At 38.4% G+C, this 26,374-nt stretch overlaps 2 protein-coding genes across 2 annotated transcripts; one reads left to right on the forward strand and one right to left on the reverse strand.

Moving 5' to 3' along the window:
• Positions 1-11,533: 11,533 nt before the first annotated feature.
• Positions 11,534-12,463, reverse strand: LOC122042697 (rhodanese-like domain-containing protein 10). Its single transcript, XM_042602999.1, has 2 exons — positions 11,991-12,463; positions 11,534-11,916 (listed from the first exon to the last, which is right to left on the reverse strand). Exons 1-2 carry the CDS (start codon positions 12,413-12,415, stop codon positions 11,721-11,723), a joined length of 621 nt encoding a protein of 206 aa, XP_042458933.1. The 5' UTR covers positions 12,416-12,463; the 3' UTR covers positions 11,534-11,720.
• A 738-nt stretch (positions 12,464-13,201) lies between these two features.
• On the forward strand, positions 13,202-25,479 carry LOC122051418 (lipid phosphate phosphatase gamma-like). The gene is made up of 3 exons (XM_042612560.1): positions 13,202-13,760; positions 13,832-14,050; positions 25,288-25,479. The coding sequence occupies exons 1-2, from the start codon at positions 13,287-13,289 to the stop codon at positions 14,036-14,038; spliced, it is 681 nt and encodes a 226-aa protein (XP_042468494.1). The 5' UTR covers positions 13,202-13,286; the 3' UTR covers positions 14,039-14,050; positions 25,288-25,479.
• The last annotated feature ends 895 nt before the right edge of the window (positions 25,480-26,374 follow it).

The raw sequence follows: 26,374 nt of genomic DNA on the forward strand, positions 1-26,374 counted from the left end.
TTGTGTGGTCCTATGTCCGTCCGTGCAAGAGGAGGTTTTGAATATTTTGTCTCTTTCATGACGATTATTCAAGATATGGATACATTTACCTAACCGCAAGTCCGAATGCTTTGACAAGTTCAAAGAATACAAGGTATGTGGAGAAACGATTAGGTAAAAGTATCAAGACACTACGATCGATCGTGGTGGCGAATACCTCTTAGGAGAGTTTAGGAATTACTTATCGAGGTCGATTCAATCCCAATTGTCGCACGAACACCCCAGAATGGTGTAGCGTAACGAAGGAATATGACTTTATGGAGATGGTTAGATCGATGATGAGTTATTCAATTACCAAATTGCTTGGGATATGCCCGAAACAAAGAAGATATCGCTCGAACTTAGTACCTTCTAAATCGCCTTCTTCTACTCCCATAGAATTGTGGAATGGGCGAAAACCAGCCTAAGACATATTCGGATTTGGGGTAGTCCACACATGTGCTGAAACCAGACGATAAGTTAGAATCTCATACGAAGTTCACGTGTTTGTAGGATATCCCAAAGGAACGAAAGGTGGTTTATTTTATAGTCCTAAAGACCGAAGGTCATTGTTAGCACCAATGCCCGCTTTTAGAAGAAGACTATATAATGGATCACAAGCCCAAGAGTAAAGTCGCTTTAGAAGAACTTAGAGAGGACATGTCTACTTCAGTACCAACAGGACAAGATGAAGTACCACAAGAGACCGCAACACGTGTCACACATGATACACAACCACGGACGGTGCCTCGTCAGAGTGGGAGGTTGTGAGGCACCTGAAAGATTCATGTTTTGGGAGAATCTTCGGACTTGATCCCTAAACATGAACCTGATATCCGGTCATATGATGAAGCACTCCAAGATATAGATGCAGATCTTGGCAAAAGGCAATGACTTAAATAGAGTCCATGTACTCTAATAAGGTCTGAGAGAACCACCGATGGTGTAAAAGCCGTTGGATGCAAGTGGATCTACAAAAGGAAAAGAGGGGACGGAAGATAGAAACCTTCAAAGCTAGGCTTGATGCGTACACTCGTAAAGAGGGAATCGATTATGAGGAAACCTTTTCACCCGTAGCTATGCTTAAGTCTATCCGGATACTTTATCCATTGCTGCTCATATGGATTATGAGATTTGGCAAATGGATGTCAAGACGACTTTCCTTAATGGAAGTCTTCAAGAGAACATCCATATGAAGCAACCACAGGATTTATTGAAAAGGCAAAGAGCATCTAGTACGCAAGCTCAATCGGTCCATTTATGGATTCAAGCAGGTCTTGGAATATCCGGTTTAATGAAGTAATCCAATCATATGGATTTATTCAAAGTCCGGATGAGTCTTGTGTATATAAGAAGTGTAACTAAACGTGGTGGTATTTCTTGTACTATACGTAGATGATATTTTGTTAATTGGCAACAATGTCAAGGTATTATCGAACGTAAGGGTATGGTTGTCCAAATAATTTGATATGAAGGACTTAGAGAATGTGCACACATTCTTGGGATCAAAGTTATAAGGATCGCAAGAAAAGAATGTTGTGTCTATCCCAAGCTTCATATATAGATACAATCCTTGCTCTTTTAGCATGCAAGACTCCAAGAAAGGTTTCTTACCTTTAGACATGGAGTAGCTCTATCTAAAGAGATGTCTCCAAAGACATCAAAAGAGATAGAGGACATGAAAGCTGTTATGCTTCGTGTAGGAAGCCTAATGTATGCAATGCTATACACGAGACCCGATATCTGGTTAGTAAATATCAAGTAATCCTGGACAAGGACATTGGACTGTGTGAAAGCATATATTAAAGTACTTGAGAAGGACTAGGATTATATGCTAGTTTACCAAGCAGATGATTTGCTCCGGTTACACGGATTCTGATTTTCAATCAGATAAGGACAAGTCTACATCAGGCTATGTGTTTACTTTAGGAGGTGGAGCCATTTCATGGAGGAGTGTTAAGCGAATGCTTCGACTCAACCATGGAAAGTAGTAGTACCGAGGCGCCTAAAGAAGCAGATGGCTCGTGAACTTTCTAATGGACTTAGATGTAATTCCTGGTTTGCCCAAGATCATCACAATTTATCGTGATAATAGCGGTGCTTGCAAACTCGAAGGAACCACGAGCTCATAAGGCAGTAAACATATAGAGCGCAAGTACCACCGATACGAGATATCGTAAGCGAGGAGAAGTTATCATCGCCAAGATCGCATCAGAACCTGGCATCCTTTCACTAAGGCCCTTCCTACGAAAGCTTTTGGGGAATGGGAATCGGATGTATGGTAGAAGATATGACGATTAGTCATTAGTATAAGTGGGAGATTGTTGAGTGTATGAAAGCCTAAGCTTTGTAAACATTCATTATGAATAAAGAATCACATTTCGTCTAATTATCTACATTTGTTTAGAGTTGTTCATTTAATTTATATGAGATGTACAAGTATGTTCATGTAATTAAGATGATGTTATCAGACCTTATAAATTATAAACAAGAGCTCACGACCGTAATGGAAAGGAACAAACCATTAGAAAGGCGTAGTGTAATTAGGTATTAGTTTATCTCGACTATTTAATTACACTAGTACACCAGAGTGTATTGAGTAGGACCATTTGAGGTCGTCCTTTTATACCGACTTTATAAAGGAACAAAGACCTCTATTATGGAAGTGTGCTCTTAATCCTAATATAATAACAAGCACATATATTTGATATTTATTTCTTTAATTTATCAATGGGTGAGATTTAGTTCGATGAATCAATAAGCCCGATAAATTGGGAAATGATATCACTTATAGTGTGTTGTTGATTATAGAAGGAAAATGTGTCCTAGAGATACTAGGTTGATAATGTCCCCAAGAGGAGCTCATAAGGATTGTCATGTTAAACCCCGCAGTGGACTTAGACATGACGATAAGGTCGAGTGGTACTACTCTTGGACTTAGACATTAATTAAATGAGTTGTCAAGAACTCACTTAATTAGTGGACATTCGATATCTTAAACACAGTGGAGACTAACACACTCATAATAAGAAGGAGCCCAAAATGTAATTGGGATTGTGCAGTAGTTCAATGATAGTTCTCTAGTGGAATGAATTATCATCGATAAAATTAAGTTGTGGGGGCGAACACGGATGCTTAATTTTATCGGAGACCAAAACTAATTCCTCCTCTCGGTCCCTATCGTAGCCTCTTATTTATAGAGTACTATACCCACATATACCCACCTTCTATACCCACCTAAAGGGGCCGGCCAAGCTAGCTTGGGAACCAAGCTAGGCCGGCCTAAGCTGGTGGTCGGCCCTAGCTTGAACCCAAGCTAGTAGGGCCGGCCATAATTAAATAAAAAGAAATTTAATTTTAGATTTTATTATTATGTGGAAGATATAATTTAAAGAGAATTAAAATTAAAATATCTCTCTTGTAAAAGATTTACAAAGATTAAAGAAAGAGATTAGATCTCTTTCCTTATTTGTAGATTGGAGAGATTTTTATTTTCTTTAAAATTATTCACATGTTAATAAAATTAAAATTATAGATATTTCCTTTTATTAACCATGAAGAGATTTTTAAAGAGAAATTTTATTTTTAAAATTTCCGAAAACAAATAAGGAAAGTTTTAATTGTTGATTAAAACTTGTCCAATTTGCTTCCTCTTGATGTGGCCGACCATTAGAGTTTATTTGGGAAATTTTATTTTATTTTTCTCAAATAAATCATGTCAAGGAAATTAAGGAAATTTTATTGTAATTAAATTTCCTAATTTGCCTAGGCCAAGGAATATAAAAGAAGGGGTGGGGTGCCTTCATGAGACACAACCTCTATTGTTTTCTCCCTTTTCCTTGGTGTTGTGGCCGGCCATTACCCTCTCCCTCTCTTCCTCTTGTGGTGGCCGAATACTTCATCTCTTGGAGTTCTTGTGGTGGCTTGATACTACTTGGAGAAGAAGAAGAAGAAGGAGAGAAAGCTAGCATCTCTTGGAGCTTGGTTAGTATTTTGATTTTCTTCTTGGTAAAGTTCTTCCTTTGTGGCCGAACCTTGCTGGAGGAGAAGAAGGTGGTTGGTGGTTTCTCCCTCAAGATCGCTGCCCACACAACGCCCGAGGTTAAGAGGAATACGGTAGAAGATCAAGAGGTTTTCTACAAGGTATAACTAGTAATTTCTATTTCCATCATGCTAGTTATTTATGGAAATAATACCAAATACAAGAGGCTTACGCTCTAGAATTTTGAATATGTTTTTCGAAGTTGTGTTCTTTTGTTTCTTTCTTTTCCTTGTGATTTGATTGCTCTCTTTGGTTAACCTAAAGTTATTTTAGGAAATTAAATATTAGCTTTCTATTAAAGGTTTTGTCTAGTCGGTGGTGGTTGCTCCCATATCCAAGAAGGCCATGTGCCTCGCCACGTCAGTACTGGGAACCTTTTATGGAAATTAATATTTAATGGAATTAATAACTTAAGGAGACTTGGGTCGAACGTGTTAAGTTCCGCAGGAGATCCAAGTCAAAACCTAAAAGAACAAATAGATTAAGTTTTGGATCAAACGTGTTAAGTTCCGCAGGCGATCCAAAATTTAATTTAAAAGAACACATGGTAGCTAGGAAAAGGTTCAGACCTTTGTACAAAATTTTTGTACAGTGGAACCTATAGGTTTTCCGAGTAGCAACCAACACGTGCAATGCTGGCCCTTCCCAGGATGATGTTATAAGAGGATGGTGAATCTACCACGATGAAAAGTACTTCTTCGTGTCCTCACTAGAGGCTCACTACCCAGAGATATGGCTAGCTTAATTTGGCCCATTAGTCTTACCTCATTGCCAGTGAACCCGTACAATGAAGTGGCTACGGGCTGGAGCTCACTCGTGTCGATTTACATGCCCTCGAACGCATTCTTGAACAGCACATTGACAGAGCTTCTAGCATCAATGAAAACCCTAGCCACGCGGTTGTTGGCTATGACGACTTTGATTATTAGTGCATCATCATGCAGGAGCTCCAATGATTATGGGCCCAGCAACTTATTCGCGGTTGCATCCTACAATATGTATCTCCAAATGGTGTTCATGAGATTTCTGAGCCCTAGTAGAATCTCCATCTATGGGCCCTCCGGAGATCATGCTGATCTCTTGGATGACAATATTTCCCCTGCTCTCCTCCTCCGGGAATTCCCCTTACTCCTTGGCCCGCCATGGCTGCTGGCTTCCCTGACCTATATTTTCAGGCAGGGATTTACCTGACTGACCTACTATAGTAGGTTGGCTAGCTAGCAGCCTCTAAAGCTTGGGCACGATTTCAGGTGGAGGTAGACCCAGTTCAGCTATACGCTGAGAGTCACGGGCGAACTGGACGCAATCCCTGGTGGCACGGGTGTGGGACCTATGGTAAGTACAATAGCAGGGCCCCCACTGACTGGGTGTTGGGGCCTGAACATCTTCCACCTGCTGAGCCGTCCTGGTGTCTTGACTAGGCGGGAATCCTGGTCAGGCATCCTTGGAGCGGGAAAAAGGCCAAGCTGGAGATTGGAGCGGCCTTTACTCCAACTTGTTGGCAGGGGGTGCCTTGTCTACTTTCTGTCAAGCTGCCTGGGCTTCTTCTATGTTGATGTAGCTGGTTGCCTTCCCCAGCATCTCATCAAAGTTCTGTACTGGTTCCCGGATGAGAGCCCGGAAGAATTCCCCCTCCACCAGACCGTGGGAGAAGGCGCTCATCAATATCTCTGAGGTAGCAGACGGGACGTCCTTACTGGACCGCGTTGACCGACTAGAAGGGGGGTTGAATAGCCCTACAAAAATTAAACACAACCCTTCTCGAATTTTTAAACTAACACTTGCATTAATTAAAGAACTAACTAAAAAGGTAGAGGCACTAAACTTTTGACTTGGTTATAACCGGGAAGGTTGTTAATCCAAGGAATGAACCGCACTAGTATCTCCTTCACGCGGATAAGCCTCTTACAATAATGACGTATAAAAAATAGAAGCTATACTAAAAATGGAATCGCACAAGTGTTGGTTTGCTAATTGCTTGAATGAATTAAAAGCTTCTGAACCAAGATTGTATTTATAGCCTTAGTCGGGGCGCCTGGAGGTTTCCAAGCGCCTGGGAGGGGACAAAATTTTATCCCCTTCACAACGGATCGCGTTTGACTGCGATCCAGTCAAAATCCAGTTCCAGGCGCATGAAATCGCTCCGGGCGCCCGGAATGGGTTCGGGCCCTCTGCTCCGGTGCTGCTCGCCTCGGTCTGGGTCTTCCATTCAAGCTCCGCTCGCTTGGGTGATTTCATCCAACCGAAATAAGGCTTAATCGAACCCAGTTTCGACCTTCTCGAGCAACCTTCTTCTCCGGCTTCTCGTCCCTCGGAAATGCCGCACTCCTCCTTCTCATCCACCCGCGTACTCTTCCGCAGCACCTCGTACCTCAGATGCACCGAGCTCGTCGGCTCTCTACCGTGTCGTCCTTCTCATTAGCTGCGTCTTTTGCTCCACTCCCTATGCTCTTAAACTCCTACACACTTAGACACAAGGTTAAAACACCACTGAACCTAACTTAAATTGTTGATCACATCAAAACAACGTAGGGGTTCCAACTGTTGGGGTTGCAAGGTTGCAAACATAGTCCCATATTGAAAACACATGGAAAAGATCATGAGTTTATAAGAAAAAAGATATCTCCATTGGCATGAGGCCTTTTGGGGAGAGCCCAAGAGCAAAACCATGAGGGCTTAGGCCCAAAGTGGACAATATCATGCTATTGTGGAGATATCTAAATTCTTTTCGATCCTACAATTGGTATCAGAGCCCGGACTGCCAGAAGGTTTAACCGCCGACTGTGCACAAGAGCTATGGTCTGATTGAACCATGTGAGTACAATATTGACCTCGAACAAAGTAAGTGGGGGCTCCTATGTTCGGATCAAGAGGACCAGACACCAGGCAGGAAGTCCTAGTAGGTCGGGTGGACCGAGGGGCAGGAAGTCCTAGTGGGTCGAGGAGCGGACGTGGGAGTAGGTCGAGTAGACCGAGGGGCAGGAAGACCTGGTGGGTCGAGGATCGGACGTGGGAAGCCCATGGTCCTTTGTTTGAGGGGGGGGATTGTTGGGGTTGCAAGGTTGCAAACATAGTCCCATATTGAAAACACATGGAAAAGATCATGGGTTTATAAGAAAAAAGATATCTCCATTGACATGAGGCCTTTTGGGTAGAGCCCAAGAGCAAAACCATGAGGGCTTAGGCCCAAAGTGGACAATATCATGTCATTGTGGAGATATCTAAATTCTTTTCGATCCTACACCAACAATCTCCCCCTTTTTGATGTGAGCAACCTAAGTTTAGGGTAAATAGACATAAAGGTAAAACAAATAATATTACAATAAAGTGTAAGAAAATAAAAAATTATAATCTACCTCCCCTAGACTTAACCTTTTCCTTCTCTCATTTTGATCACATAAAAAAATGGGGCACCAAGAGAAAATCTAAGGTGATAATTTAATTTTGAAAAACTTAAAAAAAAAAAATTTCTCCCCCTCCCCCTTTGCAATAATTTTCAAAGAAAAATTTCTAAGTAAAAATATTTTTGAGAATTTTTTCTAAGTTTTTGCAAGCAAAATTATTTTTGAGCATAAGTAAAAAATTTAAGCAAGAAAATTTTCTAAAAAGAAAATTCTAACTTAGGCAACTTTTAGACAATTTTGAGAAATTTTTCTAAAAAATATTTGAAATTTTTTTTAAAGCATTATTTATTTTCAATGCTTTATCAGTAAGTTAATTAAATATTTTATTTCAATATTCGGCTTCCAGGCAGTGGTGAGACACTAGACCTTCTTGGTTATTGGAGCAACAACCACTTTCTAAACAAAACCTCATAAGAAAATTTAACATTTAATTTTCTCGCTGAAAGCGCTAAGTCTAATTCACAGTTTTAGGTTAGTGATGTTTAAATTTCCATTTTAGTTTATCATAATTTCTCAAATTTAAAGCAGGGAATTTTGAACATGCAGAAAATTGTATTTGTTCCCTTAATATGTCATTTTCTATTATTAGTTTATCGAAATCATTTGATCGACAAGCTGTTGTTAGAGTTTCTTTTAACTCACTATTCTTTGTTAATAACTTTTTAGGTTTTAGTTCACAAAAATCTTTCGACAAAGTTTTAATTGAATTAATCAATTGGTCAGGAGGTGGATGTCATACCTAACTTACCTTGTCGGTTGTTGATTCTCCTTCTGTTGAGTTGTTTTCTTCTGAAGACTCTCCCCCTTCATCGATGCTCATCTCAGATGAGCTTTCTGTGTCCTCGGGATGGAATTTAGCTGTTAAGGCTGTCCCGGTAATTTCCTCGATCTCGGACTCTTTTGACGACGATTCAATGTCCATCGAGGAGTTGGATTCGGCTTCAATCGGTTCTTCGTAGAGTTTCAAGAACTTTTCCCAAAGTTCTTTTACACTTTTTTATTTTCCGACTCTTTCGAGATTCTGGGCAGGTAGTACACTCAGAAGGCGGGATTCAACCTTACCGTTTTTCATGAATTTGTCGCGCTGCTCGTCAGTCCATTGATGCTCCTCAAGTTCTTCTCCTTTTGTGTCCTTTGGAGCTTCATAACCATAATTCATTATTAATAACATATTAAAATCGGTTTTAAAATAAACCTTCATTCGTCGCTTCCAAAATGCGAACTCCCCCTCGAATGTTGGTATATAGATGTCAAGTCCAGTCATCTCGTTGCTTCAGTCGGCAGTTAGTCCTTCTGATGCGTCCTGGCTCTAATACCACTTGCTAGACCACATTGGCCGGCTAGAAGGGGGGTTGAATAGCCCTGCAAAAATTAAACACAACCCTTCTCGGACTTTTAAAGTAACACTTGCATTAATTAAAGAAATAACTAAAAAGGTAGAGGCACCAGACTTTTGACTTGGTTAAACCGGGGAGGTTGTTAATCCAAGAAATGAACCGCACTAGTATCTCCTTTAGGCAGAGAAGGTTCTTACAGCAATGACGTACAAAAAATAGAAGCTATACTAAAAATGGAAGCGCACAAGTGTTGGTTTGCTAATTGCTTGAATGAATTAAAAGCTTCTGGACCAAGGCTGTATTTATAGCCTTGGTCGGGGCGCCTGGAGAGTTCCAGGCGCCTAGGAGGGTTCCAGGTGCCTGGGAGGGAATAAAATTGTATCCCCTTCGCAATGGATTGTGTTTGACCGCGATCCGATCAAAATCTAGTTCCGGGCGCCCGGACCACTAAAGTCAACCTAGTTGACTTTTGGTCCAGCCCTCTGCTCCTGTGCTGCTCGTCTCGGTCCGAGTTTTCCGCTCTGGCTTCACTCTCTTGGGTGATTTCATCCAAGCGAAATAAGGCTCACCCGAACCCAATTTCAGCCTTCTCGAGCAACCTTCCGCTCTGGCTTCTCATCCCTCGGAAACACAGCGCGCCTCCTTTTCGTCCGCCCGCGTACTCTTCCGCAACACCTTGTACCTCAGATGCACCGAGCCTGTCAGCTCTCTCCCGTGCTGTCCTTCTCGTTAGCTGCATCTTTTGCTCGACTCCCTATGCTCTTAAGCTCCTGCACACTTAGACACAAGGTTAAAATACCACAGGATCTAACTTAACTTGTTGATCACATCAAAACAACCTAGGGGTTCCAACAGTTTTGGGCTACCTGGTTGAAGAGTTCAATATAGCTTCTTAAGGGCTCGGCAGCCCCTTGCTTGAGGGCAAAGAGACAATGGTCTGTCTTCTAATAGTTCCTGCTACTAGCGAAATAACGCAGGAAAACGGTCTTGAAGTCTTGGAAGCAGGTGATGAACCCGTTCGACAATCCATCGAAACATTTTTGTGCTGAGCCGGACAGGGTGCTTAAGAACACTCGACACTTGATGACGTCGCTGTATTGATGCAGCAACACAGCGTTTCGAAATTTTTGAAGGTGATCCTCTGGGTCCTTGCTACCATCATATTCCCCAATAGCTAGGGGCTTGTACCCCTTCGGTAACTTTTCCTCGAGTACCCTTAGAGAGAAGGGTACCTGCTCCTCAGGCAGCTCCCTTGGCTCCTCTCGAAGGACTATGACTTTCCCCTTTTTTGAATCTCTAGGTGGGGAACTCTCGACCATGGAGGTCTATGGTTGCTCTTTCTTATTATAACAGTCCGGGCCCTTGTTATAATAGTCTGGGTAGGGCTCTCGATAGAAGGCTTGAGGGAAATCCTCGGGCTATATTCTTTTAGATCCCCTATCCGAGACATGGGTCGGATCCTTGGAAACTGCGAGCATCTTATATGGGTGTGAAGCAGTAATCTGTTTTTCAGAAGCCACCCGTCTTTTGGCCTCCTTGAATAGTTCATATTCTCCTGCTGTCATAGTGACATTGATCCTTCCGGTATCCTCCATCTTCACGCTCCAGAACAGGTGAAGAAAGTTCCCACAGACGGCGCCAAATTAATCCTATCCGGAATCTGAGTCAGACGAAGGCCGGTTGAGGTGTCGTTGGTGTTGACGGAGAGGTGACTCGGATACACCTGGCGTATGTGCACAAGGAAACAGACCCCCACGTGGAACTAAAGGACGACGATACTTAGGTTCTGCGCACACTTAGACAGGCACACGGAACGTTAGAGACCCGAAACCAAGGAAAAAGTCTCCGGCGCAAACCCTCCGATGCTCAAGTCAGATACTTTTTCCCAGAAGAATAGTGTACGAAGGAAAAAAAAAATGTAGTAGACGAGTACGAATGTGTGAGAGAGCGTACCTGCTCAAGGGAGAAGATTTCCCTTTTTATATGACCGTGTGTACCTCTGGAGATTGACAGATGCCAGAGAATGTCGAGTGTCAGAGTCTGTCAGGTGATGGAGGACGCATGGTACCCTCCTATGGACTGAAAGAAGGTTCCATTCGCAGATGACGACAGATCATTAGAATATTCCCTGACATATGACAACTATTCTCTGATAGGTGATTACGACTCCCTAATATTGTTGTCACCTAGTGCCTTCTGTCCCGCCCGGGTTTAGCTATGGGCAGCTTGGGATGGCTGTTAGGATGTGGTGTCTGGCTCAAGTCTTGATGAGGGAGACAAGCTACGACTAGGGTTCCCTCCTCCACGCTTGGAATACTAGAAGGTCGGCTGGGGGCTGTCTTACTGGAAGTACCAGGCTTGTCTATACAGATCGAGTTGAGGGAACCATGTCAGTCGAGGAAGGTCAGACCTTACTCCAAGCTACTCCTTATGTCTCTAATATGGAATCCTGATCTGTAAGCACCCGACAGGGAATTATGCGGCTGATGATGTCAAGCGATTCAACTTATTCTTTCCCTAACTGTTGACTACCACGCCCCCTTGAGTTCTGATTGTCATGTCCCCTTGACTTCTGATTGTCATATCTTCTTGACTTCTAATTATCTGATCCTACTGGACCCATCTTTATACATCGTATCAAATAGCTATATGCAAGTAGATCGAGAAATAGATCCCCTTGAAGGAACCTTACTTTGCATTTATGATTTAACCTTTAACTTAGTATTGGTATGGACAAAGTCTTAAAATGCCTATGATGCAATTTTGGTCAATTGTCCAATGTTCTCAATAATGCCAAAAATGATAAGTTGAAGCAAGCTTAGAATTTCACTTTGCTTCATCAAAAAATTTGCAAATAGATTCCAAACCATTAAATAGACTCTGAAACACGACCTTAATCACTTACCCTATCAACTACGGTCAGTCCTTGAATACCTTGAGCAAGATCAACAGCTGCAAGAAGATATAGGACACACCCCCAACGGTGGCGTACTGCAGCTTCATCGTCCCCTCCACTTTCGGGAAGTCACTGTCACCGGCCCTGTTGAATCCGCCGGCGAGCCACCCTAAGTTCTTGTACCCTCCCTCATGCAACACCCTCACCGCAATCATCGACCTCAACCCAGCAAAAGCACCAATTAATTTCTGAACTCTATATGTCGTCATACCACAGTGGCTCTGTTTCAGTACCTGAGTCCTTCGCCGCAGGCTACGAGGATCTTGTCGTCCTTGTTGGGAACCAGTACCTCCACCTCGGTGAGGAACCCCTCGTTGATGGTGGTGAGGAGCTGCCCCGTCCACAGCCCAATGTAGCCGAAGTGAACCCACTTCTTCAGCAGCGTCAGCAGCGTGCCATCGGTGTCTTCCACGAAGAACGGGACGTGGAGCGCGCCGGCGACGCGCGCCTTGGAGTGCTCCCACGCGGGACGGATGTCGAGGAGGCGGAAGCCCTCTGCCTGCAGGGCTACGGCTGCATCCCTCGGCGGGATGGCACGGACGGCGCCGGAGCGGATTAGCTCTTGCTGCCCCGGTGCCGCCTGTTGCGCTCGGACATGAACGACGTTGTTTCGTAATCCCGTGTTGAGAGCGAAAAAGTGCATGGCGCCGGCGGCCATTGTTACAGGTCGTTGCTCTGTTATGCGATCTCCTCCTGTGGCTTTGGATATGACTTATCCTCTCATATCTAACTCTTGTATTTTAACCATAAATCTTAATAGACACAAAAGGGCAAAAGGACAGTCATATTCAAATTTAACGTGATCAGCTGAATCCTTCAGCTAGAAGAGTAGAATGCTTCCTAAAATCCCAATTAACATCGGTTCTGAATAAGAATCCGAAATCTAAAACATGAAGAATATTGATTGTCTATTCTTCGGCGACGCTACAGTCCAGTACAGCATCAATGCATCAAAAAAGTAATCTTATTCAGCTGCCAAATCATTTATGTACCATCCAGTTTACCTTCAAACTTTATCCTCGTGTATTTAAATTTCGTCACTCACATCTTTATTTTGTTGTAATGGGCAATTTGGCCAAAGGCAAAAGATGATTAATACAAATTTTTACAAAATTGAGATAAATATTTTTTTTATGTGTTAATTATTATTTCAAAAATAGTAATCATCTGTGATTTATCAACTCCGTATTAATACTGAGACAGATTAACGACGTTAAGGATGAATCAGGTGAATCGTATTCACCTTTTATCATTCAGAAATAATTAATGGATGATCATGACTTGCTTGTGTATTTTGATAGCAGGCAATTTTTTTTTTTTTGTTAGATTAGATTGTTCCATTTTTGACTTCTCAACAATGGGCAAAACAGGTAAATTGGCGACAGACGCGTTTGAGCCCATGGAACATCCACCGTCCATTTGGACTCTCCCAACCAACAACTGTCTCTATTTCTTCATCTTCTCCAGGAGGCGGAACAATTCAGCGTGCGTCTTCCTCCTGCGATCCACCGACGCTCCCATATCGAGAGATGGACGAGGGACCGGAAGTGGCGTCTCTGAAGGCTGTGACGCTGACCCACGTTCGGTACCGGCGAGGCGATTCCTTGGGCCACTTCCTGGCGTGGGTCTCCCTCATCCCGGTCTTCATCAGCCTCGGCGGCTTTGTGTCTCACTTCATCTTCCGTCGGGAACTGCAGGGCGTCTTCTTCTGCCTTGGCCTTATCCTTTCGCAGTTCCTCAACGAGCTTATCAAATCCTCCATCCAGCAGTCGCGTCCCTCGGCGATGTGCGCCGCCCTAGAGGTTTGCGACTCCCACGGATGGCCATCCAGTCACTCCCAATATATGTTCTTCTTCGCTTCCTACTTCACCCTCCTCTGCCTTCTCAACGGCGCCGGAACCTCCTCCCCTAGATCCAGGCGTCTCCTCGCCCTCCTTCCCTGGCCGGCTGCCTTCCTCACCCTCTATTCCCGAGTTTATCTCGGCTACCACACTGTTGCCCAGGTACGATTCCCGCTGTCGCTTCATCACTCAGGTCCACTCAAGATTTGATCTTTGCTTGTTAAATGGGTTAGGTTATTGCCGGAGCGACGCTCGGAATGGTGCTCGGTGCCGTCTGGTTTTGGATAGTGAACACTATGCTCGTGGACTACTTTCCGGCAATCGAGGAGAGCGCAGTTGGGAGGTTCTTTTACATCAAGGACTCCTCACACATCCCGAACGTGCTAGAGTTCGAGTACAACAATGCTAGGGCTTTCCGGAAGAAGTTAGCAAAAGATTGAAAGCGAGTCTTTGTAAGTTATTAGACCTACCTTTTTCTCTGCCTGTCATTTATCTGGTAATAATTTTTGGAGATGTTTCTGGTACACAATAGGACTTCGTATACCCAATATCTTCGTTGAATTGTGCTCTAGACATGAAATATAGTTTCCATACAACAACAACAATCAAGTATTATCCTACTAGGTGAGTTTGGCTACAAGAACCTTTCTACTAACCAAGTTTTTTTGGTCTTCCTCGTTTAATGTGTATATTTATTATAGTTTCACATCTTAACCAGAACATTAATTGATTGTCTAAGTACATCTTCGTACCATCTTAAATATGTCTCTCGAATGTTTCCTCAATAGATGCAACCCCGACTTTCTCTTTAATATTTTCATTTTTTATCCTCTCCATCCTCATATGTCCACGTATCCATCTTAACATCCTCAGCTCTGTAACTCTTATCTTTTACTTATGTGCTCGAGTTATAGCCCAATATTTAGTTTCATATTACATAACAAGTCTAACCGCCGATTTTGTAGAACTTCCTTTTAAGTTTTGAATGTACTTTACGATCAGATAGAGCACCCGATGCTCTTCTCCATTTCAACCATTCTGCTTGTATTTAATGTAAGACATCTCTTAATCCCTCCATCCTTTTACAAAAAAAAAAAATCTTAAATACTTAAAGTTCTCAGTTTAAGACAACTCGTCATCTCCTATTTTAATAATTATCTCATTACGTCTAATATTACTAAATTTAAATTCCATATATTATGTCTTTACTACTAAGCCTAAAATCTTTCACTTTCAATGTTTTTCGCCAAGATTTGAGTTTAGCATTTACTTATTCACGTGTCTCATCTAACAAATAATATTATCTGCAAACCACATACATCATGGTACCATGTCTTGGATATGTCTAGTGAGTTCATTCATAATTAATGTAAAAAAATGTAGACTTAGAGTTGATCCCAGATGTAACCCTATCTTTATGGAAAACTCTTCGGTTAATCCGCTTGAAGTCTTCCTCTTGTCATTACATCCTCATATATATCCTTAATTAGTTCAATATATACTCTTAGGGCATAGTCGAGCCGGTAACTATGTGGCAGATTTGTAGCATGGAGCAAGGGTAGAATCCTGGCGAAGTCGGTGAAAAATGCCCTCCCATATGTTACGCTCACACCCCTTTTTTTCAAGAATTCTTCATATAATTTCTCTTGGACTCTATCATAAACTTTTTCTAGCTAATATCACGTGTAGATCTTGTTTTTGTTCTCAATACTTTTCAATTAGTTGTCTACGAAGATGTATAACTTCTATTGTTAACCTTCCATGCATGAATCCGAATTATTTTTTTGGTCATCGTAGTCTCCTTCCTTTCAATAATAAGAAAAAAATGTTATTCTAAATATTGGATTAATTATTCAATAAAAAGGGGATGTGAATGAAAATGTTATCCATAGGTTAAAATCTAAATAGTCAAAATGGCAATAAGCTTATGGAATCTTGTTTAATCCTCGTGTGTCCCTTAGGTTAATAAAAAAAAATATTAGAATATGGTATGACCTGCAATATATTATCGATTAGATGCTAGATTGTTAGGAGCAACAACTATGAAAGTCAACTAGTTAGATCAGAATGTTAAGATAGATATGTTGAATTATTAGAAAAAGTTTGAAATAAAAAATTATCCTATAGAAAGTAGGTATAGCATTGATAGATAATAAAATGAAAGAAGATATGAGATGTTCAGTGTTGAGAATGAATGTGCATGTTCAAGGTGATTTTTAGATCCTATAGTTACAAGTGTTTAATATATAAGAATGGAAGGTGTACGGTTAGAAGGAAATATTAGTCTATTCAATGAAAAATGACTTAATTGAGTATAATATTCACAGTGATATAACATGCATAGATTTCGATAGAAGAATAAGATCGCCCCCACGGGCCAACACAGTTGGTACTTGCATGTGGTGTTGCTGTAAGAGGTTATAGGGTTGATTCTCAGCATGCGCGAAATGCATCACGGGTCACCCAACACCCACGCAAAGGGCCACTGTGCTAAGCAAAGTCCCGTGATTTACCTCCCTTTCATATTGCATGCGGCAGTCTTAGAGGGTCCCTGGTGAGGGTTATCACCTTTTACTGCGATAGAAGAATAAGATCCGTATAACCAACCCTAAAAGTTGATTCGGGCACAAATATTGAACATCATTTAGCTGCCCGATATTGGACTTATTGGCTAGGATTGCACCTCTTTACCACAAGTATATATGTGCATTTTGAATGATTTTCATCATGTTGATTAAAGCTCTTTGTTAAATATTTGTTTGGCTAACCATTAGTCTCTATAGTTTAAGCTTTGAAAAATGACCAATTTATAGCTTGTGGTCTAAGACCTCCTTATTGTTAAATGCATCTTGTTTCACATAGAAAATGTAGAAAATTCTAGCTTTGATGATGTGTGGAACATACAGTTCAATATGCATAATATACTGCAAGTATAACTAAATTTGCAATTGCAGCCGTTTGGACGATTGTATCTGCAAATGCTTTATTTTCTCAAAACTATCATAACGCCCATAATTCCTATTAAAATTTGTCACGTGTTAATTTGTTCGTCCACTATGAAGATGCTAATATGATATCCACATGACATCATGTCTACTCAACAAAATGCTTACTAAGATGCATGTGTGAATTAATAAGTTGTAGTTATCTGGATTCAATTGCTGATTTGAATTTAAACCCATTTTGTTCCCTCTGCCAACTTTTTTTCTTCCCCTCGATTTAATAGGCTTATAGCCCACACATGCATCCTAGTAAGCATTTTGTTAAATTGACATAATTTCATGTGGATACCATGCTAGCATTTTAATGGTGAATGGGTAGAAATTTAATGGATGCTAGATTTTGGATGTTATGCAATATTTGAAAAAACAAAACGTGCTAGATTTGAGAAAACGTCTGATGGTCGTACACTACTAATACTTAGCCAGTTTCACCGATAATGGCACATCATAATCTTCCAATTTTTGTGTTTGACATCCTTTCCATCAAAAGCATAACCTAGAATCAGTTTCTAATAATCAGGATTTTCAAGTGCCTCTTGCAATTGCCCTAGTAATATAGTTTGTCCTAACCAAATAGTACTCGTCATATAAATGCATATTTATTATACACCTTCAATTCTGCAGAAGTTATCAAATTAAATCACACCAGGGTTCTATTCACTAGTTATACTTAATGTTTCATGTGGGGTTGAGGAAATTATGGAGTAGCGCCTTTTTATCTTTTTCAGTATATTCTGTCAGCAATACAATTTCAAGCAATTATTTTCCTTTGCTAATTTTAATAAAGTAAATTGCAGTGAAATGATTGCCTTGCTCAAATGTGTTCTTCCACTTGTTCCACATAGGGTTTTGATTAGATTTTTTTCATGCTTCAGTTCATTTCCCATGTTATGAAGAGTATGATTAACAGAATATATCTTTTTTTCTTGGAATTCCTATTCTGCCAGACTTCATGTCTTCCCAATTTTTTTTTTTAAACTAAACTGGCATACATGCAGACTCCTTTACACGAACTATTCTGTTTGACATTCAAATATTTAAGTACGTAAGTGTTGCAGAAGCAATCAGTCCTGTATGCTATATGAACAAAATATAATAGAAAGCCTTTTTAATTCTTGGAACTTTAAAAGTGATGCTAGTTGGTAAAAGTCTGGTCTGAACAACTTAAAAAGGGTAAACATTTTAAATTAAAAGGCAGTGCTCATTCTTTGTTTATCAAGGCATTGGATTTCTGGAGCTCGATTACGAGCAAATGATTTTGTAAATTAGGTCATGATAATCTATTTTTGTCACGCCTTGCCTGAGCTAGGTCTGCCGCCCAGGCATGGTCTACCATAATGCCACAGTTAAAACAACAGAATAAACTAATTACATCAAAGCTGTTCTTTAAAACTCTTCAATCTTTGTTTTTGTACAGCATGCCATTTCCTTGCAAAGGGTGTCTTTTTGATTGTGATTCAGAAGTTCTAATGATAGTCGCCATAAAAAAAGTCCGATGCTCAGTTGTACGCTGGACCTTTTTTTCCCCTTGTTATTGTAGCATTAAAAACTCTGCTCATGACGAATCAGTCATGGCCGGTCCCAAACCTAAATAAAGGAGGAGGATTGTGTTGGTTGTCAGCTAGCGTTAAATCTATGACAAATATTCACTGAATTGATCTATTAAACTATTGTGCTAATGCTAAGTTGTTTCCCAGAAGGAACGCGTTACAAGGTCCGATTGTAACGTCTCGGCAAGGACTGCTACCATCTTCAGTACTCGAGTGTAGTGCTAAATATGCAAAAGTTCGCGTTGTAGGGTCCGACTGTAACGTATCGGCAAGGACCGCTACATCTCCATGAGAACTTGGGTGTAGTGTTAAATAGGTAAGAATTCTCACACCATAGGTTGGATAAGAATAAATATGATAAAAAAACTAAGAGTCTAAGAACATGAAATATAGGTGAAACAACCCTAAACCAAGTAATAACATAAACCGAAAAGAAAAGGACATGACCGTTGAGTGTGCACTGCGAGGTACGAGCTAGTTCATCCATCAAGTCCCTCCATTTCCTTGTTATCTACACCATATGGATATAGTGAGTCTAAAGACTTAGCAAGTTCTACACACACACATTTAAAATCTAACATTTAAACATTTAAAATCTAAGCCTTGTTGACATAAAATATGATAACATCAAACATTATCTTTCATTGTCAAAAATAACTAAGTCAGCTCTTAGTATTGAATGTAGCTCATTTTCCCTCAACCGTTTGACCAAACTTTTACCCCAGTACTGGTTAGTAAGGTTCACCGAACACTTCTTAAACCAGATTCCCAAACCCCTCTACTTCAGTAAGGTTCACCGGATCCCCAAACCTCATTTGTTTTGGTAAGGTTCACCGGACTCTTTTTAAGCTAGATTCCCAAACCTCATTTGTTTTGGTAAGGTTCACCAGACTCTTCTTAAGCCGGATTCTCCTACCCGTCACATTGTCACAAAAACTCACACTATCATTCATTCGATTGCATGGTATCATCAAAGAAACACATGGCAGATTGAGAATCTTCTTAAATTAAGCATAGGAAATATTGAAGTACATGAATAATAATTTGAAAGCAAACACTTAGCTAATGGTACAAAGACTATCTAAGTATCAAAATAATCCTAATAATAAAAATTAAATCAATAATTTATCCCCCCATTCTAACTAATAATTTTCTTAATTTCCTTAAATGAGTTTGTAGCCATTTTCCTAACCGATTGATAGTTATTTCGTTAGTCAACCAAATGAATTATTTAATCTACCTATCAATTAATTTCATCTACAAATTTAATTAATCTGTAATTAAATCAATCAAATCACCTAATGGTCAATTAATTATTCAATTATCAATCCTATCACTTGGTTGATTAATTATAAGGATTACCTCACCTAATCAATAATTTAGATTTGTAATAACATAATTAATTCTAAATCATTAATCAAAATAATTCCATGAGTTCATTAACTAAGTAATAAGAATTTATTAACCAATTAATCCAATTTAACTAATCTGTAAATATGAATTAATCAATATTATTAATTAGCCAATCAATTAATTATCAATCCTACTAACCATAATTAGTCTACATATGTTAATCATTTATTTTTCCTCTTTATGAATTAATCTGTATCATTAATTAACCAGTTAATTAATTATCAATTAGTCTACATAGGTTAATAATTTATTTTTACTCTTTTGTAATCCTCTAAATTCTCTTAAATAAATTTGTAGCAAATTCTTAACTGGTTGATCAAGGATCTACCAATCACTTAATTGATCTACGATTTAATTAATACTTATTAATTAATTCATATTCAACTTTATAATTTAATCACTCTATGGTTGGATTAATTCATTAATTATTCATTCCATAAGGTCATTAATTAACTAATTAATCAATTGGTTAAATGCTCTTGACTTGTTACTTATTCATTAGCTAAGTAAAAAAAAAAAAAGACAGCCCGGTGCACGAAGCTCCTGCCATGCGGGGTCCCGGGGAAGGATCCATTGTACGCAGCCTTACCTTATTTTTTGCAAGAGGCTATTTCCAGGATTCAAACCGTGACCTTTTGGTCACGTGACAATAACTTTACTGTTGCGCCACTTCATTCATTAGCTAAGTAGATTACCAATAATTTTGTTTACTCATCCCATGAAAAATTCCATTTTAATTGATTCATCTATTAATTAAGCATCTAACAAATCAATAAGTATCACATCATTAACTAATTAAGGTATTAACAATAACCCAAAACCCAATTAACCCTACTGTTAATTTAATTAATTAATTCCTTGCAATTAAAATGCTAATTGCATACTCTAATTAATTTATCAAATTTATTAATTAAATAAATCCAATTAACCATTAATTACTTACATGTCCTCTAATTGGTTATGCTGTTAATAAATTAGACCATATCTTAATAATCATCAATAATTAATTAAGCTAGCTAATCTAGTTTTAATTCAACAGTTTAATCTATATTACCCTTACCTAATGGAAAATAAAATCTTGTTAAAATCAAACTTTACAATTCTTTCAAGAAAGAAATCTTACATGAAAAATAAACGCAATCAACATGGTCTATATCAAAAAGTTGTTGAAACTTCATCAAAACCTTCCTACGATTTAAAAACATATTTTTTAACAACAAGGCACGCAACCAACTTTAAAAAATTCATACTACGACCCATATAGTGCAGACAAACATGTTAGAAAAGTTTGCCTTAGTATTTTGCATGTGAAAAGATACTTAACGAGACGTAGGGGAACAACGTAAAGTGATCTAGTAACATTCTTCCTCAATTTCGTCAAGGGTTGGTAAGGGTTGGGAGGGAGAAAGGGCGGCGACACAAGTATGAGGGAAGTCTAAAATTCTATTTTAAAGGAATATATTTACAAGGGTAGGGGAAATAGGTTTGCTAACAAATTGGCCCGTGTTCGTTAATTTATTACTTAACATATTAATTATTCCGACCCTTTAGTATAAATATTTTTATGATACATTAAAAATTAACTAAATAACATAAAAACTCGATTTATTTAATCATATTTATATATATATTTTTTTGAGGCACTATAATAGGAACCTTACTGGAAAATGAATGGAGATAGTAGATACGATGATTAGGAGAAAAATTAGTATTTTGTATGTACAAGAGAAAATAGACAGGTGAGAAAGCAAAGATGATCGAGAACTCAGGTTTTAAGTTATGGTACACAGGAAAGAGTAAAGCAAGAAATGGAATAGGTATTGTTGTAGATAGCTCATTAAAGGATGAAGTTAGAGTAGTTAGAAAAGGGGATATAATTATAGCTCTTAAGATAATAGTGGTGAAAAAAATATGAACATAATTATGTATATGCACCGCAAGTAGGATTAGATGAAGCTACCAAATCAAGGTTTTGGGACGACTTAGATGAAATATTACAAAACATTCCATTATTGTAATAGGAGATGATCTACATGGGCATGTCGGAGTGAAAAATGAGGAAATATGAGAGCGTACATGGAGGTTATGGGTTTGGAATGAAAAATGAGAAAGGGAAAACTATATTAAATTTTGCGATAGCATATGACCTTATATTAGCTAATACGTTTTTTAATAAAAGAAAAGAACACTTAGTCACGTTCAACAGTGGGAATAATAAATCACAAATTGACTTTCTTATGATTTAGGAAGGAGGATAGAAAGATTTGTAAAGATTGCAAGTCATCCCTAGATAAAGCTTAACTATCCAATATAAGTTAGTAGTGTTGGATATATACCTCAAACATACTATCAATAGAAAGCAAATATATACGACTCATAAAATTAAGTAGTGGAAGTTAAAGGATGGGAAACAAAATATATTTAAGGGGAAGATAGGAGTACAAACATTAGGTGAAATATATGCTGACTCTAATACGACATGGGATAAGATGGTATCAAAGTTGAAAATAGTAGCTAAGAATGTAATTACTGAGTTAAAATTACATGCACCACTAAGTAAGAAATCTTGATGGTGGAATGAGAAAGTACAAGAGAAAGTGGGAAAAAAAATGAATAGCTTATAAGAAATTATATATTTGTAAGAACAAGGAAAACTTAAAAAAAATATGCAGTATTTAAGAAAGAAGCTAAGAAAGTAGTGAATGAAGCAAAAATGAAACTTTTGAACAATTCTATCAAAATTGGATACAAAAGAAGGAGAAAGAGACATTTATAGAATAGTTAAAGTGAGAGAAAGGAAAACAAGAGATCTTATTCAAATAAAATGTATTAAAGATGAATGTAATAGGGTACTAGTAAAAGATGGAGAAATAAAAGAGCAGTGGTAGAGGTATTTTCATCAACTTTTTAATGAAAGTTTAGGTGACGAACTTAACTTAGGTAATTTAAGTAGGTTAAATGAGCATAAAAATTTAAATTTTTATCGTAGAATTCAAACTTTAGAAATAGAACAAGCTTTAAATGGGATGCACAATAGAAAAATTGTTGGACTAGATGATATTCCAATAGAGATATGGAAGTGCTTGGGAAAATAAGGTATTGAATGAATTATAAAATTATTTAATATGATATTACAAACGAAAAAAATATCTGATCAATGGAGGATAAGTACTCTAGTTCTCTTATATAAGAACAAGGGAGACATACAAAATTATACAAACTATATAGGTATTAAACTAATGAGTCATACCATGAAACTTTGGGAAAAAGTAATAAAAAAAAGATTAAGAAAGGAGACCACGGTGACCGAATTTGGGTTTATGCCTGGAAGGTCGACAATAGAAGCTATACATTTTCTTAGATAATTAATTGAAAAATATCGGGAGCAAAAATAAGATCTACACATGGTATTCATTGACTTAAAAAATATGATAGAGTCCCAAGAGAAATTATATGAAGAATTCTAGAAAAGAGAGCTTTTAGTGTAACATATATTGCACTAATTAAGGATATGTATGAGGATGTAACGACCAGAGTAAAGACTTTAGGCGAAGTAACTGAAGCATTTTCAATAAAGATAGGGCTATACCAAGGATTAGCTCTAAATCCTTATCTTTTTGCACTAATTATAGATTAACTCACTGCACACATTTAAGACATAGTATCGTGGTCCATGTTATTTGTAGATGATATTATTTTAGTAGATGAGATACGTGAAGAAGTAATGTTAAACTAGAATCTTCTTGGTAGGAAACACTAGAAGGGAAAAATTTTAGGCTTAGTAGCATAAAGACAAAATATATGGAATTTAAGTTTAGCAATATTAGACGTAATGAGACAATTGTTAAAATAGGAGATGTTGAGTTGCTCGGAACCGAGAGTTTTAAATATTTAGGATCATTTTTGCAAAACAATGGAGAGATTGGGTCATATATTGCACTAATTAATGATATGCACGAGGATATAACGACCAGAGTAAAGATTTTAGTCGAAATAACTAAAGCATTTCTAATAAAGATAGGGTTATATCAAGGATTAGCTCTAAATCCCTATCTTTTTGCACTAATTATAGACTAACTCACTGCACATATTCAAAACACAATATCGTGGTGCATGTTGTTTGTAGATGATATTGTTTTGGTAGATGAGACACATGAAGAACTAAATGTTAAATTAGAATCTTCTTGGCAGGAAACACTAGAAGGGAAAAATCTTAGGCTTAGTAGAATAAAGAGAGAATATATGGAATTTAAGTTTAGCAATATTAGACGTAATAAAACAACTGTTAAAATAGGAAATGTTCAGTTACTCGGAACTGAGAGCTTTAAATATTTAGGATCATTTTTGCAAAACAATGGAGAGATTAAGAGAGATGTCTTACATAGAATACAAGGAAGATGGTTGAAATGGAGGAAAACGACGAGTGTTTTATGTGATCGTAAAGTACCTGTAAAACTTAAAAGAAAGTTATATAAAATCGCAGTTAGACCTGCTATATTATATGGAGTCGAATGTTGGGCTATGACTCGAGCACATGAGCAGAAGATGAGAGTTGCAGAGATAAGGATGTTAAGGTGGATGTGTGGACATACGAGATGGACAAAATAAGAAATGAGAGCATTAGAGAGAAAGTCGGGGTTACATCTATTGTGGGAAAACTCCGAGAGACACGTTTAAGATGGTACAGATATGTACTTAAACGACCAATAAATGTTCCACTTAGGTGATGTGAAACTATGACAAACATGCATATCAAACGAGGAAGAGGAAGAGCAAAAAAGACTTTGCTAGCAACAATAAAACAAGATAAAGTTTATTTAAGTATAGATGATGATATAATAGGAGATAGAGCTCAATGACGTAAAAGGATCCATATAGCCGACCCCACCTAGCGAGATAAGGCTTGGTCGTCATCGTCATTGTTGTTGTTGTGGTGTTATTGTTGCATTAAAAGCTCACAATTGACTGATCCGTTAAGAACATGACACATCAAGCAATTTCTTGTGCAATCTTTCATGTATCTCAAGTACCTAGACAAGTGAGACATGAACATATTCATGGAGGATATTTCTTTGTGCTTACCATTGTCCCTAAGTTTATTGGCTACCAAAACTACTCTTTAACAAGACTTGGTCAATTCTTACTGTGATCTTGGGGTTAATTGGCTATTATTAGATGGACTGCACAAGTGGGACATGAGCACAATCATAGGCCATATTTCTCTGTGCTTGTTGTTGATGGACTATTTAACAAGACTTTGTCAATGCTTACTGTGATTTTGGTGTAATTGGCTATTATTAAATGGACTGCACAAGTAAGACATGAGCACATTCATGGGCGGTATTCCTCTGTACTTATCATTGTCTTATGTTTATTGGCTACAACAAACAACTATTTAACAAGGCTTGTTGTGATCTTGGGGTTAATTGCTATTATTATATGGGTAAAGATCAAATATGATATTATGATTTCATTATAAGCCTTCCCAGGTCTAGGTCACTTTGTGATTTTTGTTAAAGTTAGCAAAATTATTAATATAAGATGATGGTTCATACTAATTGTACTGACCTATATTTGTTGGACAACCATGCAGTTCAGTTCCAGAAGTATCTCTTGGTTGTGTCAGCTTGTGATAGTTGCTTAGATCTGCCCACCTCTCAATTTTATGAAGTTTGGCCAATTTGTGTTCATAAGTATTAAATGTTTTTCATCTCCTTGTTGCAGGTTTATCAATAGGACTGGATAAACTTTGACTGAAATTCAACGAGAAGAAAGGAATATTTAGACTACAAAGGCGCACAGAATTCTTAAAGAATGATATTTGTTCTGATCTTTTTGTTTCTTCTAGTTTGACAGTTGGTTTGTGTAAAGACATTGAGTTCTTTAAAACAAGACGATCAGATCTTCTTCTATTAATTATGACATGTCTTCAATTTCCATTTAACTCTTTATTTGAGAGTACTTGTAATTTGAATACTGTGTAGCTATTCTTATCTTCTCACTACATCAGTAATATTGAGTATAAGAGAAGTTCGTTCCAGTTCTCAACATGAAGCCTGCACTTTGGATCCTAGCCATGATTATTGGCTTTTTCAGGATTCAAAACTGTAATGACTCACCAAACTAATTAAGATTTATGGCAAATCTGCCAAATGCTGGTACCTGATCAAATGAGAGAGTAATTCCAATAATTTGGAAATGAAGCTCGGGTTTCCCTGCGTGCTAATTTCAACTTTACCTCAGTGCCTGATCCTTTTATCTGGTCCATTTTTTGTGCATCTGCTATGCTAATTGTGCATGCTCTTTGCTGCCACTCATGCATGCCTGCTATTAATGCACTTCCCTTATTTTCTTATTTTCTATGACATTCACAGCACTAAAATCACAATGTTTATCCTGTAGACGTGATGAAGTCATGAAAACTAAAGGCAACTCTCAACGCCTTGGATGGAAATATGAACAGACAATCCTCCATATCATGTATGCATTTGATGTCCTCAGTATGAGTCAAACCAGGTCAGTGTTTCACATGCTCATCATTGTGATGCCACATAAAAGGCCTAGATGCTCCACATGTGATATAGATCATTTTTGGGGCATTGAGTTCCTTATGAGATCTTATATTATGCAGTAGACGGGCCTACATGAATTGATCTGATGCCATATGGTTAAGAATACATGGAGCATGTGCTGCTTAAATTTTCCAAATAATTCATGCATTTGTCCGGTTTTTCTCTCTACATAGAAAAGGGGGAAAAAGAATTACTTTACTGCTTACGCCGTCGGGTATGTTAAACATTAGTCCCGACTC

This window comes from Zingiber officinale, chromosome 1B, assembly GCF_018446385.1.
Source record: "Zingiber officinale cultivar Zhangliang chromosome 1B, Zo_v1.1, whole genome shotgun sequence".
NCBI classification, from domain to species: domain Eukaryota; kingdom Viridiplantae; phylum Streptophyta; class Magnoliopsida; order Zingiberales; family Zingiberaceae; genus Zingiber; species Zingiber officinale.

Coding starts and splice junctions, on each gene's coding strand:
- LOC122042697 (XM_042602999.1), bottom strand. CDS start 12,415: ATGGCCGCCGGCGCCATGCACTTTTTCGCTCTCAACACGGGATTACGA. Junction 11,917..11,990: donor GCCTGCGGCGAAGGACTCAG/GTACTGAAACAG, acceptor TGCTGGGTTGAG/GTCGATGATTGCGGTGAGGG.
- LOC122051418 (XM_042612560.1), top strand. CDS start 13,287: ATGGACGAGGGACCGGAAGTGGCGTCTCTGAAGGCTGTGACGCTGACC. Junction 13,761..13,831: donor GCTACCACACTGTTGCCCAG/GTACGATTCCCG, acceptor TAAATGGGTTAG/GTTATTGCCGGAGCGACGCT.